Here is a 20028-nt window from a genome sequence, read left to right as displayed (position 1 = left end):
GATTCCTTCCTGTCAGCGGTTTAATTTAGGTCTTCTCATCCTCTTTCTGCTGGCACGGAACATGAAGAGGTGGGGTCTGGTGCTCAGGGCTGTGGAAATGAGTCAAGGATATGGGTTCTAATCCCATCCCTCATATTCTGTCCGGTCAGTTCCTCTGTTTATTACTTTAGAGTAGTGTAATATTTCAACAGTCAGTGTGAGTTCTACATTCTTATGGCTCAGTGGGATGGACAGTTAAAAATGATGAGTGGAGTGGAACAGCTAGACATGAATCGCTTGTTTGCTCTTTCAAACATACTAGGACTAGGGGGCATGCAATGAAGCTACATTTAAACCAATCAGAGAAAATATTTCTTCACCCGATGTGTAATTAAACTCTGGAATTCATTGCCAGAGAACGTAGTAAAAGCAGTTAGCTTAGTAGGGTTTAAAAAAGGTTTGGATAGTTTCCTAAAAGAAACGTCCATAAACCATTATTAAAATGGACTTGGGGAAAATGCATTGCTTGTTTCTAGGGTAAGCAGCATAAAATATATTGTACTGTTTTGGGATCTTGCCAGGTACTTGTGACCTGGATTGGCCACTATTGAAAACAGACTGCTGGGCTTGATGGACCATCAGTCTGCCCTAGTATAGCAATGCTTATATTTTGCCAATACTATAGATGTCCGAGGAACACTCTACCTGTTAGTACATAAGTACATATGTTCAATTTTTTGTGTCTGTTAAGTCAACTAATGTGAATTCTTCTTTCCAGGTTGGGTTGGCTGAGTTTTGCCTTCAGTTTGTATGCATTGACAGCCCAGCAGTGCCTGGCATACACAAAGGTGAGTTGATGCTATCACATCTACGTCTGTGGCACCATCATGGTATCCCTGTCTCCTAAGAGCATCTGATCTGTGTTACACTGAATGGGCCAACTTGATCTTTCTCTGTCTGAATTTCTGTCTGCCCTGTTGGGATTCTTCCAGGGTTATGTGGCTCGCTTGGTGGTGGCTGGGGGTCTATCCTTAGGACCTCTAGATGCAGCTCCATGATCTACCACCCAGCTGTATTTCTGCTTCATGCTGAATCAATACTCCAGTTAACTATTGCTAGGACCTTGGAGGTGACAGTGTGAGGACAAAGCTAGAGGGAGCCTCCCCCCACCTAAAGGCTTATCTTGTTCTCTGCCTTTCTGCTTACCTGAATCCTAGAAAGGACAGAACTGGTGATGAAATGTCCCTTTTTGAGTTTCCCAGCTGCTCCTCTGCCCCCTTCCCAGGTCCTTTTCTGTAGTATGGATGAGGCTCTGAGTGAAGGAAGAAAACTTTAAGGAGATCATTGTGGGAAGACTTTTTGGGCAGGTTAAAAGGGCTTTTAGAAAATGACTCCAGGGTGTACACGTGTTAAGTATGTATGTGACATGGGTGTAGGAGTATTCTGGAGTGGGGTTTGGGGGAAGCCTACTACTACTACTATTACTTATCATTTGTGTAGCGCTATTAGTCGTACGCAGCGCTATACACTGGACATAAAGAGACAGCCCCTGCTTAATAGAGCTTACAATCTAATTAGGACAGATAAACAGGACAAATAAGAGATAAGGAAATAACAAAGGTGGAAATGATAAAATGCGGGTACTTAACAAGTGAGTAAGGGTTAGGAGTTAAAAGCAGCATCAAAAAGGTGGGCTTTTAGCTTAGATTTGAAGACGGCCAGAGATGGAGCTTGAAGCTCAGGAAGTCTATTCCAGGCATATGGTGCGCCAAGATAAAAGGAACAGAGTCTAGAGTTGGCAGTGGAGGAGAAGGGTGCACATAAGAGAGATTTACCCAGTGAATAAAGTTCCCGGGGAGGAGTGTAGGGAGAGATAAGAGTGGAGAGGTACTGAAGAGCTGCAGAGTTGTGCTTTTGCTTTACTTGCTAACTTTACACTGGCTCACAAACAAGCGAGAATGTGCACAGCCATGATTTTTGCAGAGATACCCCTAGACAGGTGGCCTCATGTCTTTATAACTAGGCTGGAAAGAGACACCTGCGTGGCCTTCACACATTGATGACCTATTCTAAAATGATCTCCCAACTTTCAGAAAGTGCCCATGGGGGGTGGGGGTCACCTTTTTCTGCAGAACAGAATGCGGGGACAACACTTCATCTTGCCTGCACCAGCAGCTCATGGTATACCAGGAAAATCACCGGGGTGAGGGGAGGTTACAGAGCTTCCTTCCTCTCTATCGCCTTCTTCCCTCCTGATCCTCTTCCCCTGCTTCTCTTTTCTCATTTTTTTTGCCTGATACTTTCCTCACCTATCCCTTTTCTCTCTGGGCAGTGATGATTTCACATAAACTAATTTCTTAGGCTAGCCAGAGCCTCTTAATTTGAGTGAAGCAGGTGTACAGATTTCACATCTGTTTCAGATGGGCATTGAGAAATGGAGTTACGCATTCTTCATGCGCTGGAATGTTTTCTGGCCCTTCTAGGGGGACCTCTGGCCAACAGAAACTTATTTGGTTCCCAGTTTGTCTGTATCAAGTTCTCCAGATGCAGACAATGGCTAAAGACCTACTGAGGCCTCAAAGTACCTATGGGTACCTTCCCTTCCCCTCGCTGATGGCCTGTGCTCGGCTTCTTCTGTTCATTAAACATGGAGAACACCAGTTGGCTAATGTGACCTGCATATTGCTAAGAGCCTGGGGCCACCCTGCCACTCACACAACATGGAATCTTTTTGTTCCTAAGTGGCTATTAGCCGTGCAACCAATCTCATACTGTGTGGCTGGTACAGTGACACATAGCTGTGCTGTAAAGAAACAACAAGCAAGTTCTAGTACTTTCTTCTCCTCGATGCATGTCCACATCACTTCCTGTGGCATTATAGCTTCTTCGGGTCAAATTTTGACAACGAACATGCCTCCTCCTGAAATATTCCTGTTTTGGTGGAAGCTAAATTTATTTTTATTTTAAATGGCTTGATATACTACTAAATACATAGGATTTGAAAGGAAATTGCCAAATTTTTACGCATATAATGCACACATTATATGCATTTTTACAATCCATGTGACCCCCCCCTCCACGCACTATATGCATGAGCTTGCAATACCAGTTCATTTTTACATTTTGCCCCAAAGCCAGTATCTCTCTTTGATCCCCAAGGAGTTCTGCATCTTTCCCTCTCCCTTCCCCCCTCCCTGCAGTTCTCCTTAGTTAGAGAATGACATGGGGACCGACCTGCAGTAACAAGGATGGGGACAGAGCCTGAGGGGATGGGGCAGGGGGAGGAGACAGATCCCATGGGGATGGGGTCAAACTTTGTCCCTGTGTCATTCTCTACTTTTAAGCCTGTTAATGAACTATACTATTATTTACATTTGAGTGATACAGATGACAATATTTTGATTTTTTGGAAAAACACGCAAACATGCTGGCCACAACTAGCAAAACTTGCTCAGGGGATCCTGTACATCCTACTACCAGCACATCTTCTAAGAAGACATCTTCTATTGCAGGAGGGACTGTGGAAGCTAGGAGAGCTATACTGAATCCTGAGATTGTTGATGACTTCCTATTCATTCACAGATTAAAAAATCATAACAGTGCTTCATAGGGCATATTTCTCCCCTCTAGGGCATACAGAATGGGTTGTATTTTGTACCCCTGGACATTTTAACAGGGTGGATTAGGATTCCTTGGGGTAGGAAGGGTAGAGGGTGGTGGTGAGGAGGGTTATTATAGCTGCTCACTGCTATTATTGTTTTCTATTTGTAATTTATACACAACAGTTGCACAGCATATTGTTCCTTTTTATACTTTAATAAAAAGATTTAAATATAAAATTATAAGTGTTCAAGGCTTCTGCAGATGAGGTCAGAGTCCGCGGGGATGGGGCGGAGACAGAACCCGTGGGGATAGAGACAAACTTTGTGCCCGTGTCATTCTCTATCTCCGGTAATAGCATTGATCCAGTCAGGCAGCCTTCTGTCAGCATCGGGAACTTTCTTGTGTTACGGAAACAGGAAAGTGCATCAGAGAAGGTGAAACGTACCAGAGGAAAGCCCCGATGTCGTCAGAAGGCTGCCTGTCTGGATCAGTGCTATTACTGGAGATGGCAAAGGAGCATGGAGGACTGCAGGGAGGGGAAAGAGGCCCCAATGCCAACAGAAGGCCACTGTATTTTTACCCATATAATAACATACATGGAACTCCTAGGTGCGTTATATCAATTTTTCTTTTCACTGATTGGCAATTTCCATGCATTATAAGGGTGAGTGTGTGTTACTTGCATGAGTGCACCATAGGCATAAAAATATGGTATACTATTCCCAAGCAAAGGAGGAAGAGAAGAGAAAGTTGGGAAAAAATGAGTGGAAAAGAGTCCAGAGGTTAGTAAGGGGGAGAGTTGCAACCTTAAGGGAGAAGGAGTTTAACCAAAGGATAAGCGGAACAACCAGGTTTTAAGAAGGGCTTTGTAATTCTTGAAGGCAGGCTCGCAGCAGATATGATCCAGAAGAGAGTTCCATGGAGCTAAAACCTGTGAAGCAGATGGTGGAGGAGCCAGGAGACAAGCCAGAGATGAGCGCAGCATACGTGTTGGGGGTGTATGGGATGTGGTCATACCCACTAGCATTGTTTTTTTAAATTTGCATTCCAAATATACATCAAAGACAAAATTGCACTTTAACAAGAAAGTCAGAAAACAATCCAAAATAAAAATAATTTAAAGTTTTATTTCCTGGGATATATGATTATGAGGGAAATCCAAGAGTAGTAAACCCATGGAAAAATGGAAAGGAAAGGTTAAAGGCAATAATGCAAGGAAATCCCCTCAAAAAAATCTTCTTAGACATGAAACAGTCCTCGGAGACAAAACTGAGATTCAAACAGAAGATGCACTCTTTCCCACAAGAAAAAATCTGAACTGAGATGGCTCATAGACAACGTACCAATTGTTTTGAAAAAGAACTAAGCATTTACAAGAAAATCTAAGTTAGAAAGTGGCTCCTAAACCAATTATTATTTTATTTATTTTTATTACATTTGTACCCCGCACTTTCCCACTCATGGTAGGCTCAATGCGGCAGGCAATAGAGGGTTAAGTGACTTGCCCAGAGTCACAAGGAGCTGCCTGTGCTGGGAATCAAACTCAGTTCCTCAGTTCCCCAGGACCAAAGTCCACCACCCTAACCACTAGGCCACTCCTCCACTCTGTACAAAGTTCCAAAAAGTTCTTCTGTCTAGCCTGCGTCCATCTGGAGACATCAGGAAGCACCTGTACCTTCTCACCCATAAACAAGGTATTAGCAGATTTAAAATAGAATCTCAAAACTGAGTCCCTATCTTGATGAAACACAAACATAACCAACAAAGCAGCTCTGGTAGTCACAGTTTTTTCTGAATCCGACGATTCCAATATTTCAGAGACGTTCAGCTCCACTGGGGGCTCAAAGTCCCTTTTTGCAGCAGAAGGTCACATAGAACATTTGTTGTAGGGGAGACAAAGTTGGTTTCAGAATCTTAAAAATTGACTTCAAAAAGGTATAAAACAAGTCCTTAACAGGGGTCAACTTAAGCTGAGGGAAATTCAAAAATCTGAGCTTTACACCCCTTTTGTGAATTTTCCAAGTTCTCCACTTTCCTTAACAGTATAGATTTATCTTGCACTAATAAAGCTTGGGAGGATTTTAAGTCTGCAACAGTCTTATCTATTAATTAAGCATTAACCTGAGACTCCCAAGTTCTACATTTTAGACAAGGAAGCTATGGAAATAGACACAATTGAAGAACAAACCTGGTGCAAGTTTTGAATGGCTTCCCAGAGCATGTCCAAGGTCACTGTTACTGGTTTCACCAGAGGGCTCAGGGGAGGAACACCAACTGGAGACACAGGAGCAACTCTTACAGCTGGCAAAACCATGTCAGCCATCGACTCCAACATCACTGGAGCTCCAGAATCCTGCCAGGATGAGAACTGTGCAGGACTTCCTGATATTGGGGAAGTAGCAGGTCCTCGTGGACTCTGTGAAACATCGCTATCTTTCCCGCCTCAGCAGTAGGTGCACCCTTTAAGAGAGGGGAGACTTCTGTCGTAGTCCTAAAGGAGGCAGAGGAGCTCCTCGCAGTTTCCCTCTACGTTTAGGCAAAAGGTAACCAAGAAATTAACAAAGTAAAACTGGCAACGCAGGAGCTCCTGAAGCTGTGTCTTACCTAGATGCCCACTAGCATTCTATAAGCTGAATTTTCTTGATAGATTTTAGATGAAGACCATTACAAAGAGAATTACAGTAATTCAGTCTAGACAAGAGTACAAGTTAGAGGGGAGAAATGTCTCGATGTCATAGATACAGTGCAGTGCAAAAAAAAAGAGGAACAGATGAGTGTTGATTGGGGACAAAAGTGAGATGAGAGTCAAACTGTACTCCTGAAATGTGTACTGAGTTTTGATAAAGGATAGAGATATTGTCAAGAACTAGAGGTGAAGTACAGAGTGCAGCCAGGCAGAAACCAAACTCAGACATTGGTTAAAATGGTCTAAATTGTGGGAAGAGGATTGGATATGGAACAGTATCTGAATATCATCTGCATAACAGTAAGGACTGAATGACCAGGAGAAGAGGGGCAAGAAAAACATTGAAGAGAGTGGGTGCAAGAATGGATCAAGTGGAAGAGAAAGCAGGGGAAGATAATGACTAGATAGGATTTGTTGGAAAGACAGGACTGAAACCATAGAAGAGCTTTGCCATTAATGTCCAGGGAGTGGACCTGCCAAAAGGAGATTGTGCTAGATTAAGTCAAAAGCAGACTTGAGAGACCATAATTGCAAAGTGTACTTGATTAGGTGTGTACATCTGATTTCGGACGTAAGTGTCATCTTGGAGATGGGTCTATAGGTTATCAGGTCTGAGGGATCCACATATGATTTTGAAGAGACAAAAGCCTGTTTCCGTAACGAAGATATGAACAGGATAGGAAGATACAGGAAGTGGATATTGTTCTCCCATGCTATGCTCTTCCACCCATTGTGAGTTACAACTACAATGATGTAGGAAAAAACTTTATTTCCTGTACAGTATACCCATGTGTTGTTATCATACTACATGGGGGGGGGGGGGACTCTGTTGTTCACTTTATTTCTTGAAAAGAAGTATATTCTACTTATTCAGCTTTACTGATTAAGAGAAACATACTTGTGTTAATCGTTAAGTAAGCAACCACAACCCTCCTTTCACGAAGTACTTTCTTGCCGTTTCATTAATGATTTTCCCACATTCAAACTTGTAATCACTAGTTCCTTTTTGTTAGTTTTGCTCTTTTTTTCTTGTTCTGTATTATTGGAAAAAGTTTTCTCAATGAAAAGTTTGAACTAAACAAACAAGAGAGGTGAGCCATGAGACACGTGGTGAGGAGTGTTGATGTAACTTTCTAAAGCAGTGTTAGACTTTTGGTTGTGATTTATGAAGGCCTAGTCTTCAAAATGAAGCATAGGACAACTTCCTTGGTAAATCAGGCCCTAAATCTCTCCTGCTAAGAGGTTTCAGATGTTGGTGTAGGTAGACCCCAGGCCTTCCCCTCCTCAGAGTCTCATAAGCAATAAACCACTTGAGGCCTGAACTGAGGCCCAGGATCTCCAGGGTTGAAAGCCTACGCTCTCTCCTGTCATGGCACAATTTCTTTTCCAGCCATTATTCTGTCACCTCCATGGCTGAACTAAGACTGCAAAAGGTCTATAGTTGCTTCTGCCCCTGCCAATCACAATTAATCTTAACACCTACCATAAATGGCCAGAGAAATTCTATATATCTGCATTTCTTGGTTTCACAAGTTGTGCTTAAGTCATCTTGAAATGAGAAGGCAGACTCAGGAACAGCAGCAGGAGGAGGAGGGCATTTCTGTTGTCTTGGCTTTTTTTGTTTATTTATTGATTGATTTTAAACACTTCTAACCCACCTACAACTAGGCGGTTTCTATAAAAACATACATACCAGTGTAAAACAAAACATTATCAATTAACAGAACTATAACATAAAATACTACTATCATAACCCAAAACATAAGGTGCTGCACTATATCAATAGTATACTTGAACAAAAAACTGTGTTTTTAATAATTTCTTAAATTGCTGGAAACTAGTAGTTAAGTGAAGCTGTTTTTATATATATATTTTTTTAATTGTTGATGATGCAAAGTTTGAGCATTTTTTTTTTAGGGCCTAGGGAAAAAATATCAGCTATTGTTTTTGTCACTTTCCTCAGGAAAAGGAGCGACTCATCAGAAGTTTAAACTAAAACATTTGAAGTCTTGAGTTTTGCTTGCAGCCCCACCCTTCTCTATCTAGGCCAAAGCATCCCCAGTAAACTCATTCTGAATGACCTGCAGACAGGTCAGTCCTTGTCTTTAGAGTTGGGATATGCCGTTTATTGTAGCCTGAGGACTCCCCCTCTTTCATAAATCTCTCATTGTATAATGTCTGGATTATTTTCTTCACCTGAATGAAGCTTTGCAGCCTCTCCATCCCTAGTTGGCAAAACTTTGAACACCTTACTATTATAACCTGGGTCTCCCTTCCTAGGTAAAAGATCTTTTGTCCTATGAATGCTGTCAATATAATCAATCCAGATATTTAAGTTTCAAGCCAGGATCATTCCAGGTGCTGTTCAAACTGCAGGGGCGTAGCCAGACAGCAGATTTTGGGTGGGCCTAGGCAAGAAGTAGGTGGGCACCAAATGTTCTCTCCCCCACCCCCACATCAAAATAATATCTCAGCTGGTGGGAAAATGCTTCTCTCCAGTCTTCACCTTGGTAGTCTGCAGCAGGCATGCGCTGAAAACTGAACATGCGAAGGTGCCAGTATTGTGGAGAGCAGCATTTTCATTACCACGTGCTACTGTTGGATGGGCCTGAGCCCTAAGTGGGTGGGCCCCGGCCCACCTGTGGCTACGCCAATGGTTCAAAGGCTTCAGGTCATCTGAACTCCTATAAGTGGATCTTCTCCTTCCAGACTCCTGACCAGCTCTAAGGCTGGTCCTTGTTAAGCAGAAAAGTCAGAACAAACAGATGGAATAGTGTTGAAAGCATTTATCTTGTTTGTGTAAGCTTCTGATAGTGTGCTTCCCTAAAGATAGTGTAACATGAAACAGGTGTAACATACATGTTTACTGTGTACATTGAAGTATCTAATAAGGATATTCTGCCTTCTCTTCCAGCTTTCCCTAAGGAAGTCTCGGCAAGCCCCAGATGAGGAAGGAACAGGGAATAAAATCCCAGGTGTCTGGGCCATGTGGAGCTTCTGGTCCTCTTGCTCTCAGTCTTGTGGGGTTGGAGTGATGGAGAGAAGCAGAACCTGCCAGTCTCCTCATCCACAGACTCCTGGAGACCCAAGACTGGAGTCATCTGTTCAAAGTGCTAGGGCTGAATCACAGCCCCGATTTCAAGAAGAAAGGGTGAACTTTTATGAACCTGCAGGAAGACGGACCTCATACCCTCTTCACAAAAGCAATGATGATGCCATGCCTTCTGCAGGGTCTTCGGTTCCCCTTCACAGCAGACCTAGGCAGGCACCTGTGCATAGATATGAACCACACCACAGACACACGCGTCATGAGTCCTTCACCACTGAGGACCTGCCAGCACCCCACAACCATGGACATCTTTCCAACCGAAGGTCAGTCATCAATCATGGGCAAGAGGCAATATTTGATCAAGAAGTAATTTGGCCACAGAAGCCAGTGGGTCTGTTCAACAGTGAAGTGCCAAGGTTGGAAGCATCACCTAATCATAGATCATCTTTATTCCACAGGGCAACCCATAGAAGGAATATGTCCAGACAAGATGGGTCAGATTTGCGAGGTCCAGTCCTTCATGTGACAGTCCCTCTGTTCAAGCCTGAGCACCCTGAAGGGCAGGACACAGACAGTCCCAGCCAAGGAGCTCTGACTGATTTTGGAGGGAGGATTGGAAGGCAGGGGCAGCACTTCTCCAGAAGGTAGGATCTGAATGTTTTGCAATGAGAATCCTCCAGAGATTTTCTCAGTCTCAGCACCAAGTTGGATAAAGAGGTGAAAAGACAGTAAATATGTCAAATCTCAACTCTTGTGAAAACTTTTCTCACACACCACAATGGAGTCTCCCGCCTTCCTCCTATCACTGACCCCACACACTGTGGCAAAGTCTCACCCTTTCCTCCAATGACTGACTTCACACACTGCAATGGTATATTCCTCCTTCCTCTCATCACTGACCACACACACTGCAATGAAGTCTCATCCTTTCCTTCAGTCGCTGACCTCACACACCGAAACGATCTCCCTTCTTTCTCCAGTCACTGAGCTCACACACTGTGACGGTGTTTACCTCCTTCCTCCCATCACTGATCCCACACACTGACAGAGTCTCCCTCCTTCTTTCAATCACTGACCCACACTGTGATGGAGTATCACCCCTTCCTCCCATCACTGACCTCATACACTGTGACAAAGTCTACCCTACACACTGCAACAGAGTATCCCTTCTTCCTTCCATCACTGACCTCTCACACACTGCGACAGAGTCTCCCTTCTTCCTTCCATCACTGACCTCTCACACACTGCGACAGAGTCTCCCTTCTTCCTTCCATCACTGACCTCTCACACACTGCGACGGAGTCTCCCTCTATGCTCCCATCACTGACCTCTGACTATCCTTTATAGGAATATCCATGTGCTGTAAACATGTATTTTTATGTGGGACAATGTGGTTTTACAGCAGTGGATTTTGTTGTAAAAGTCAGCATATGGCCCTCTTCTGAAAAATACTTAGGTCCTAGTTCCCTCTGCTGCTCCATCCATTATTGTAATGAGTGAGTGGTCAGGGAAAACCATCCTTGAACAGAGCCATAGTCTTGAAAACATAATCTCCCCCTGCCTCTGAACCTCTTGCCATGTTTGGAGAGAGCAACGCCAGGGGAATTTTGCCTGCTTACTCTGTAGGAATGGAATGAAAAGAAAAAAATCCCTTTATGTGGAAAACCTTGCTTAATTACCTGTCCAAGAAAGTATTCAGTTACAGTGCTTGCTGGTATACATAGCCAGGTAACTGGAATATGCTGCCTGTAATAATGATGAGCTGGTTTATAGCATGGAGTCTTCAAGTCCTACCATGCTGCAAAGCTTTGCCCCAAGGGGCATAACCATCTCATGTTATATCACACAGCCTCTGGAGCAAAGGAGATTATTAGTGGATGCATGTTAATTGTATCTTAGTGTGTGCACCAGAAAATAGTTCTCCTTCCTGCTGGGTTACCCTAAATCAGTGATGGCGAACCTTTCAGAGACCGAGTGCCCAAACAGCAACCCAAAATCGAATTATTTATTGCAAAGTGCTGGTACTCATTATGGGCGGGGTCACCACATATGACTCCACCCCTATGATAGCCACACCCCTTACACCAGCCATGGCGCATATAAACAGACATCATTAAAAATATTATACTAGTATAGGAGAAAAAAATAACATGATTTTCTTCCATTATAAATCATTTCTGTAAGCTGTTACAGCTGATTCTGCTGCTCTCTATCTGTTCTCTTAACTCCGTTTCCAGGGCTTCCTTTCCATTTATTTCTTTACTTTCCTCCTTTCTTCTTCATTTCTTGCCCTCCATCCATGTCCAGCAACCCTCCTCTCCCCTCCAGCCACAAATGTCCAGCCACCCTCCTCTCCCCCTGCCCTCCCTCCCAGCACCCACCATCAGGCTTCCCTCCCACCCAGCAAACAGCAGCAGGCCTCCCTTCCACCCAGCAGCACACAGACAGCACCAAGCAGGCCTCCCGCCCTCCCTCCAACCCAACAAGCATCAGGCCGCCCTCCCGTCCGTCCTCCCTTCCTCCCTCCCAGTACCAGGAACCCCCCTCCTAAAATTTAAAAAGCATACCGTCCTCTGAGTCGGGGTTAAGGCAGCATGCGTCGGCAGCGGAGCACGTGTTCTTCGCTCGGCGCGCCTTCGAGCGAAGAACACACGCTTCGCTGCCGATGCACACCGCCTTAACCCCAACTCCGAGGACGGTACGCTTTTTAAATTTTAGGAGGAGGGGGGTTCCTGGTGCTGGGAGGGACGAGGGAGGGAGGACGGGCGGGCGGCCTGATGCTTGTTGGGTTGGAGGGAGGGAGGCCGAAGGGAGGGAGAGTGGGCGGACCAGCGATGGCGACGGCGCGCGTGCCCTTTCTGGCACACGTGCCATAGGTTCGCCATCACTGCCCTAAATCTTGGTTTAAAAAGGCCTTGAATATACATTTATTTCTTCAGGCTTATGGGGAAGAACTTGTGGGTTAAGTGGTATCTAGACGAATAGTGTCTGTCTGAACGGAAGTGTGGGATGTTATTATTATTGTATGATCTGATGGCTTGTTGTGTTGTATGTTTTAATCATTGCAAATCACTCTGATACTAACTTGAAAACCAATATAGCAAATTGTTAATAAATTCTGTAAGAGCAGTTTGGTGGGGTGGGGGGGGGGGGAGCCCAGTGAGAGAGAGGTCCTGGCCCAGGGGAGAGAAGACAAACAGCAGCCAGATATTACAGAAATGCAAACTTCAGATTCCCCAACCTGTTCTAGACTTTTGCTTAGACAAGGCTTCACTTTAGCACACTTTTGGTTGCTTAAAGTTAGGCAGCAAGATGAGGTGTGCCAAGCATCTAATTGCCCTTCTAGAATGCTAGCGTCAATTGCATTTCTGCATTTCTGCTGTCAATGCATAGTATTCCATGAAGTGCAGGGCGTACCCCGACTCCTCATGCAGTTAAGCTCCAGATTATAGTTCACAAATAGCACATAAGTACTATAGCGTGTAACTGCATGGGCAGGCCATAGGTGTGTCTTCAAGTGACACGCCTAACTTATAGAATGCTATAAATCAAGTGCATCCCTTGGCGCACATAGGCATGCCCATTTCATCTGCCATTGACATGGCATCAATGGTTGTGGCTAAACTTAGGTGCACCCATGACGACTATACTGCCATCTTGGGTCACGCTTTCCATTATTGAATTAGCACCTAGAGCTCGGCATCGGCACATCTAACTGGCGGCATCAGTTTCTAGAATTGCTTCCGATAGAATTCAGTTGAGACGTTGTCAGGATGTGCTGCTAATTGTAATAACCAGGGGCGTAGCCAGACCTTGCGGTGGAAGGGAGCCAGAGCCCGAGATGGGCGGGCACATTTTGGTCTGCCACCCTCCCCCCCCCTTGCTGCAGCAAATATCTTGGCTGGAGGGGGCCCCCAACCTCCTCCAGCTGAAGCCTTGTCCAGCAGCGGTCTCCTGCACTACCACATTGCCTACCCTGCTCTTTCCCCTCACATCCTGCAAGACCCCCGCATGCAAAACCAGGGGCCCAGAGGAAATTTGGGAGGTCCATGGCCCCATGCAGCTACGCCACTTGCAATAACTTGATTGATTTTTAAGGTGTGACTGGATGTAAATATCTGTAACAGAAGAATGTGGAATGTACAATAAGTCAGAATGTAAGACTTCCATTGTGACTAAGTACTGTGTAACTACGTTTTATTCTGCAGGTCATGGGTTCAGGACGCCATAAAGCCAGGGAGATATGGCTATGGGAAAGTGCCTTTTGCCTTATCATTGCACAAAGCGGGAGGTGATGGTGCACAGCGGTTTAAGAGACACCACAGTACGCAATCTGAGAGTCCTGAATCTCCACCTAGAAAACAGAAACAAAAAGTATCACATTTGATTGGGTCTTTGGCAGAAAGAAGACTTGGGATGCACTATGAGGATGGAGAGCAGAGAGATAAGCTCATGCAATCTGAGGAGCAGGTCAAAGGCAGTCCACAAACTAAGGCACCAGAAAGAACTAATCATTCTTCTGATGGGGAGGAGAAGAAAGACCTTTCCACTGAGCAGCAGGATGGACTGCAGGACAGCTCAGAAAGAAAAGGACCCAAGGAATCCCAGGAGGGAAAAATGCACAAAAGGAAGGAGGAGCTTGTTATCTCTGCAGTCAGAACGGGAGATGGAACAGCAGGGCTTGAGTTTGAGGAGCACTCTGATTCCTTCCTGGTGGACAGTGAAAGGAGTATGCAACCAGAAAGGATTCTTCATCTATCACAGCCTGTGAAAAAATGGAAGAACTCCCTACAGACCATAACTGAGGTGCAAAAGGTTGAGACCACCACCTCTTTAGGGCATCAGATGGATGAGAGCAGTAAACACCCGGATGGAGTGGATCACCCTACAGAATCACTTAGCAGACTGGAAAATATCTCTGCTAACTTGAAGCCTGGTAAAGAGAGAGAGAGCATTCACCTCGATCTGCTACAAGCAAAGAAAGAGAGCAAGACCAAAATAAGGAGAACTGTGAGGCCAACAGAAAACTGGACCACAACTAGTCAACCCATGGGAGAGCATATTACACCCACTGAGATCCCACACGTCAAGGATAGGACGATGGTACAACAACTCTCCGGGCAAGAACTCTATGTCTTGAATAAGCAAAGTTCTTTTGTAGATCAACAGCCAAACCACAACCAGGAGACAGGAGTCCAGCGCAAGCAAAGGTCAACTCAACTGACCGAAGAACACAACTCACAACAGCAACAGATATCAGAGCCATCACCTAATGTGCTTAGAAGTGGTTCCAGGTCTAGTGGTGAGGTTCAGTCAATGGAAGAGGAAAAACAACACCAGCACCACCAGAGGCCTCATCAGTATTCCAGGCCTCAAACTCAACTGGGTTCATCGACTCCAGCTAGGCAACGTGCCAGACTACATCAAAGACAGCATAACTCTTCACAGGGTGGCTATAACTCCCGAGCTCCTCAGAGTCTTTTCCGGGAGCTGCCTTCCATTCACAGGCATGAAGAAGTGGGCACATGGCCTTTGCATGGTGGGACTCTTGTTCAGCCCCATGGAAGTGGCCAGGGGAGGTCAGGCCTGCATACAAGTGCTGAAGTTCCCCAATGGAACCTGTATCACCCTGGTACTGAGAGCTTTCATTGTGAAGGAGAACAGAAGCAGTACAAGGCCTGCACCCAAGAGGTAATACTTTCTCTCTTTCATCGTTTCTTAGGTTCGGTGCTATCTGTCTTTGCAGACCTGTTTTAACAGCAAGCAACACAACTCACCTTTTTGAGTTCTCATAATAGAGAGTTCAATAGGGTAGACAGTAGGCAGTTGTAGGTTTCCATGCTGCTACTGGGAGGGGGATAATATCTACGGCTACAGTCAGAGGCCAAGCTAAGGAGATAAACCTATGATTGTTCTCAGATTGTTGGGTTTTAAATAATAATTATGTTTGGGCTGTTTTTCATTTCATATTCCTCCATCCTAATGTGCAGCGCATCTGCTTTCTTTATCTCAAGGTTTCCTTCAAAAAGGAGAGTCATACCAAATTGTGGAGAGATTACCAGATCATCCAGCTGAGGTTGTAAGCTCATTGCACTTCAGTCCCTATTCTCTAGGAGAAGTTAATTACTTTTCCTCCTTGGGTAGAAGACAACTTTTTAGTTGCCCAAAATCATGATCAGTGTTCTCCATGATCTGGCAATCTTCAACAGGGCAGAGATGCCATCTCTTTTCTTCCTGCAGCAGGGGCGTAGCCAGAAAACAGATTTTTGGGTGGGCCTAGGCAAGAATTGGGTGGGCACCAAGTGTTCTCCCCTCCCCCCCCCCCCCCCCCCCCCCCCCAAAAAAAAAAAAATATCTCAGCTGGCAGGAAAACACTTCTTTCCACTTTGGCAGTCTGTAGCAGGCATGCACTGAAATATGAGCATGTACAGGCGCCGGTATCGTAGAGAGTAGCATTTTCGTTACCATCAGGGGGGAATTCAGCTGACCGAGCTTGGGATCCCACCAGCTACCACTAAACGTGTGCTACTGTTGGGTGGGCCTGAGCCCTAAGTGGGTGGGCCCTTGCCCACCCAGGCCCACCTCTGGCTACGCCACTGTCCTGCGGTGGATTAAGGTCATTGCCTTAATCCATTGCAGCCCCATAGAAAAGCCAGTTATTGGCTGTACATTTGTGGCATTAGCATAAGGACACATGGACTTCACATACAATTTGATAGATCCTCTGTAGAGCTAGAGGAGATGGAATTCAGGACCTCCCCATAAACCTGGTGGTAGCCCACCCATTCTACTGAAGCCATTCATTCATTCATCAAGTGTTGAAAATAATTCACTCACATTCTAAGGCAATTGTATTTGCTCCCAGTCCTCGAAGGCTGTCAATGAGTAAGTTTTCCGGATATCTCTACTGAATATGCATGAGAGAGATTTGCATGCAGTTCTCTCTCATGCATTTTCATTCCACTTAGTTTTAAAAACTTTGTACCACAGCATTAACAGAATCTAGCAGGCACTGTAGGATCTAGTTTAGTATTAAGGGGGAATAAAAAGAGAGAGAAAAGCAAGTATCATTAACTAGTTGCTGTGGAGGGGCATAATCGAACGTGAACGCCCATCTCCATGGGCGCCTATTTCCGTGAAAGGGACAAACCGTATTTTTCAAAAAAGATGGGTGCCCATCTTTTTTCTGATAATACGGGTTGTGCGGGGCAAATGCCCAGGAGTTGGCCATTTTTCAGCTGGGCGCGTCCATCTCAAAAACGAACAAATCCAAGGCATTGGGTCGTGGGAAGGGCCAGGATTCGTACTGCACTGGTCCCCCTCACATGCCAGGACACCAACTGGGCACCCTAGGGGGCACTTTTACAAACTAAAAAAAAAAAACAGTAAAAGAGCTCCCAAGTGCATAGCACCCCTCCCTTGTGTGCTGAGCCCCCCAAAACCCACTGCCCACAAGTCTACACCATTACCATAACCCTAAGTGGTGAAGGGGGGCCACCTACATAGTAACATAGTAGATGACGGCAGAAAAAGACCTGCATGATCCATCCAGTCTGCCCAAGACAAACTCATATGTGTATACCTTACCTTGAATTTGTACCTGTCCTTTTCAGGGCACAGACCATATAAGTCTGCCCAGCAGTATTTCCCGCCACCCAACCACCAGTCCCGCCTCCCATCACCGGCTCTGGTACAGACCGTATAAGTCTGCCCTCCCCTATCCTCGCCTCCCAACCACCACCCCCTCTTCCCCCCAACTGCTCCGCCACCCAATTTCAGCTAAGCTTCTGAGGATCCATTCCTTCTGCACAGGATTCCTCTATGCATATCCCACGCATGTTTGAACTCCGTTACTGTTTTCATCTCCACCACATAAGTACATAAGTACATCTTTCCTGAGTCTGCCCCCCTTCAATCTCATTTCATGTCCTCTCGTTCTACCGCCTTCCCATCTCCGGAAAAGATTCGTTTGCGGATTAATACCTTTCAAATATTTGAACGTCTGTATCATATCACCCCTGTTCCTCCTTTCCTCCAGGGTGTACATGTTCAGGTCAGCAAGCCTCTCTTCATACGTCTTGAAACGTAAATCCCATACCATCCTCGTAGCTTTTCTTTGCACCGCTTCCATTTTTTTAACATCCTTCGCAAGATACGGCCTCCAAAACTGAACACAATACTCCAGGTGGGGCCTCACCAACGTCTTATACAGGGGCATTAAAACCTCCTTTCTTCTGCTGGTCACTCCTCTCTCTATACAGCCTAGCAATCTTCTAGCTACTGCCACCGCCTTGTCGCACTGTTTCGTCGCCTTCAGGTCCTCAGATACTATCACCCCAAGATCCCTCTCCCCGTCCGTGCCTATCAGACTCTCCCCGCCTAACACGTACGTCTCCCTTGGATTTCTACTCCCTAAGTGCATCACTTTGCATTTCTTCGCATTGAATTTTAATTGCCAAACGTTAGACCATTCTTCTAGCTTCTTCAGATCTTTTTTCATGTTTTCCACACCCTCCGGGGTGTCCACTCTGTTGGAAATCTTGGTGTCATCCGCAAAAAGGCAAACTTTACCTTGTAACCCTTCGGCAATGTCACTCACAAATATATTGAACAGAATGGGCCCCAGCACCGATCCCTGAGGCACTCCACTACTCACCTTTCCTTCCTCCGAGCAAACTCCATTCACCACCACCCTCTGGCGTCTGTCCGTCAACCAGTTCCTAATCCAGTTCACCACTTCGGGTCCTATCTTCAGGCCGTCTAGTTTATTTAAGAGCCTCCTGTGGGGAACCGTGTCGAAAGCCTTGCTGAAATCTAAGTAGATGACGTCCATAGCACGTCCTTGATTTAATTCTCCTGTCACCCAGTCAAAGAATTCAATGAGATTCGTTTGGCACGATTTCCCTTTGGTGAAACCATGTTGTCTCGGATCTTGCAACTTATTGGCTTCCAGGAAATTCACTATCCTTTCCTTCAGCATGGCTTCCATTACTTTTCCAATAACCGAAGTGAGGCTTACCGGCCTGTAGTTTCCAGCTTCTTCCCTATCACCACTTTTGTGAAGAGGGACCACCTCCGCCGTTCTCCAATCCCTCGGAACCTCTCCCGTCTCCAAGGATTTATTAAACAAGTCTTTAAGAGGACCCGCCAGAACCTCTCTGAGCTCCCTCAGTATTCTGGGGTGGATCCCGTCTGGCCCCATGGCTTTGTCCACCTTTAGCTTTCCAAGTTGTTGATACACACTCTCTTCCGTGAACGGCGCTCTATCCACCTCATTTTCAGGTGTACTTTTGCCAGTCCCTCTCGGTCCTTCCCCAGGGTTTTCTTCAGTGAAAACAGAACAAAAGTATCTATTTAGCAAATTGGCTTTTTCTTCATCATTTTCTACATAGCGTTTTGTTGTATCTTTTAGTCTCACAATTCCCTTTATAGTCTTTCTCCTTTCACTAATATACCTGAAGAAGTTTTTGTCTCCTCTCCTTACATTTCTAGCCATTTGTTCTTCCGCTTGCACTTTCGCTAGACGTACCTCTCTCTTGGCTTCTTTCAGTTTCATCCGGTATTCCTCCCCGTGTTCCTCCTCTTGAGATTTTCTATATTTCTGGAATGCTAACTCTTTAATCTTTATTTTCTCAGCCACTTGCTTTGAGAATCATATCGGTTTCCTTTTTCTCTTGCTTTTATTTACTCTCCTTACATAAAGGTCTGTGGCCCTGTTTATTACTTCTTTTAGCCTGGATCACTGTCCTTCCACTTCTCGTATGTCCTCCCAGCCCATCAGCTCCTTCCTCAGGTATTCTCCCATTTTGTTAAAGTCAGCTCGCTTGAAATCCAGGACTTTGAGTTTAGAGTGGCCGCCATCCACATGAGCTGTTACATCAAAACAAACCGTTTGATGGTCACTGTTTCCCAGGTGTGCAGCCACTCGGACATTTGACACACTATCCCCATTCGTGAGCACCAGATCCAATGTGGCTCCCTCCCTCGTGGGTTCGTTCACCATTTGTCTGAGCAGAGCACTTTGGAAAGCATCCACAATCTCTCTACTTCTTTCCGATTTTGCAGACGGAACCTTCCAATCTACATCTGGCAGATTAAAATCTCCCAACAACAGCACCTCTCTTTTCTACATGTGGGTACAATGGGTTTTGGGGGTTTTTGGAGGGCTCAGCATTAACCAGCACAAGTGTAACAGGTAGGGGGGGATGGGCCTGTGTCCGCCTGCCTGAAGTTCCCTGCACCCACTAACAACTGCTCCAGGGACCTGCATACTGCTGTGATGGAGCTGGGTATGACATTTGAAGTTGGCATACAAGCTGGAAATAAAAAGTTTTTAAAGTTGTTTTTTTGTGGTGGGAGGAGGTTAGTGACCACTGGGGGAGTCAGGGGAGGTCATCCCTGATTCCCTCCGGTGGTCATCTGGTCATTTAGAGCACATTTTTGGGACTTGTTCGTGAAAAAAAAGGGTCCAAAAAAAGTGCCCTAAATTCTCGCTAAAAACGGCTATTTTTTTCCATTATCGGCGAAAGCTGCCCATTTCTGTTCGGCCGATAACCACGCCCCAGTCAAGCCTTCACCACGCCTCTGACAGGCCCCCGTCAACTTTGGCCGTTTCTGCGACGGAGTGCAGTTGAAGACGCCCAAAATCGGCTTTCGGTTATACCGATTTGGCCACCCATGGGAGAAAGACGCCCATCTCCCGATTTGGGTC

At 45.4% G+C, this 20028-nt stretch overlaps 1 protein-coding gene across 3 annotated transcripts in view; it reads left to right on the top strand.

Annotated features, from left to right (window-relative positions):
• ADAMTSL4 (ADAMTS like 4) overlaps positions 1 to 20028 on the top strand; it is a 125234-nt gene that overhangs the window by 17598 nt on the left and 87608 nt on the right. For 2 of the 3 annotated variants that reach the window (XM_030187103.1, XM_030187102.1), the window contains 3 exons: positions 758 to 827; positions 9183 to 9961; positions 13526 to 15008. In XM_030187103.1, coding sequence (XP_030042963.1) covers positions 758 to 827; positions 9183 to 9961; positions 13526 to 15008 — 2332 coding nt within the window. The remainder of the gene's footprint in view (positions 1 to 757; positions 828 to 9182; positions 9962 to 13525; positions 15009 to 20028) is intronic. The other variant, XM_030187104.1, reaches the window with a different exon arrangement.

The sequence above is a fragment of the Microcaecilia unicolor genome, chromosome 14 (genome assembly GCF_901765095.1).
Source record: "Microcaecilia unicolor chromosome 14, aMicUni1.1, whole genome shotgun sequence".
Taxonomy (NCBI): domain Eukaryota; kingdom Metazoa; phylum Chordata; class Amphibia; order Gymnophiona; family Siphonopidae; genus Microcaecilia; species Microcaecilia unicolor.
This window is presented reverse-complemented; position numbering and strand designations above follow the sequence as displayed.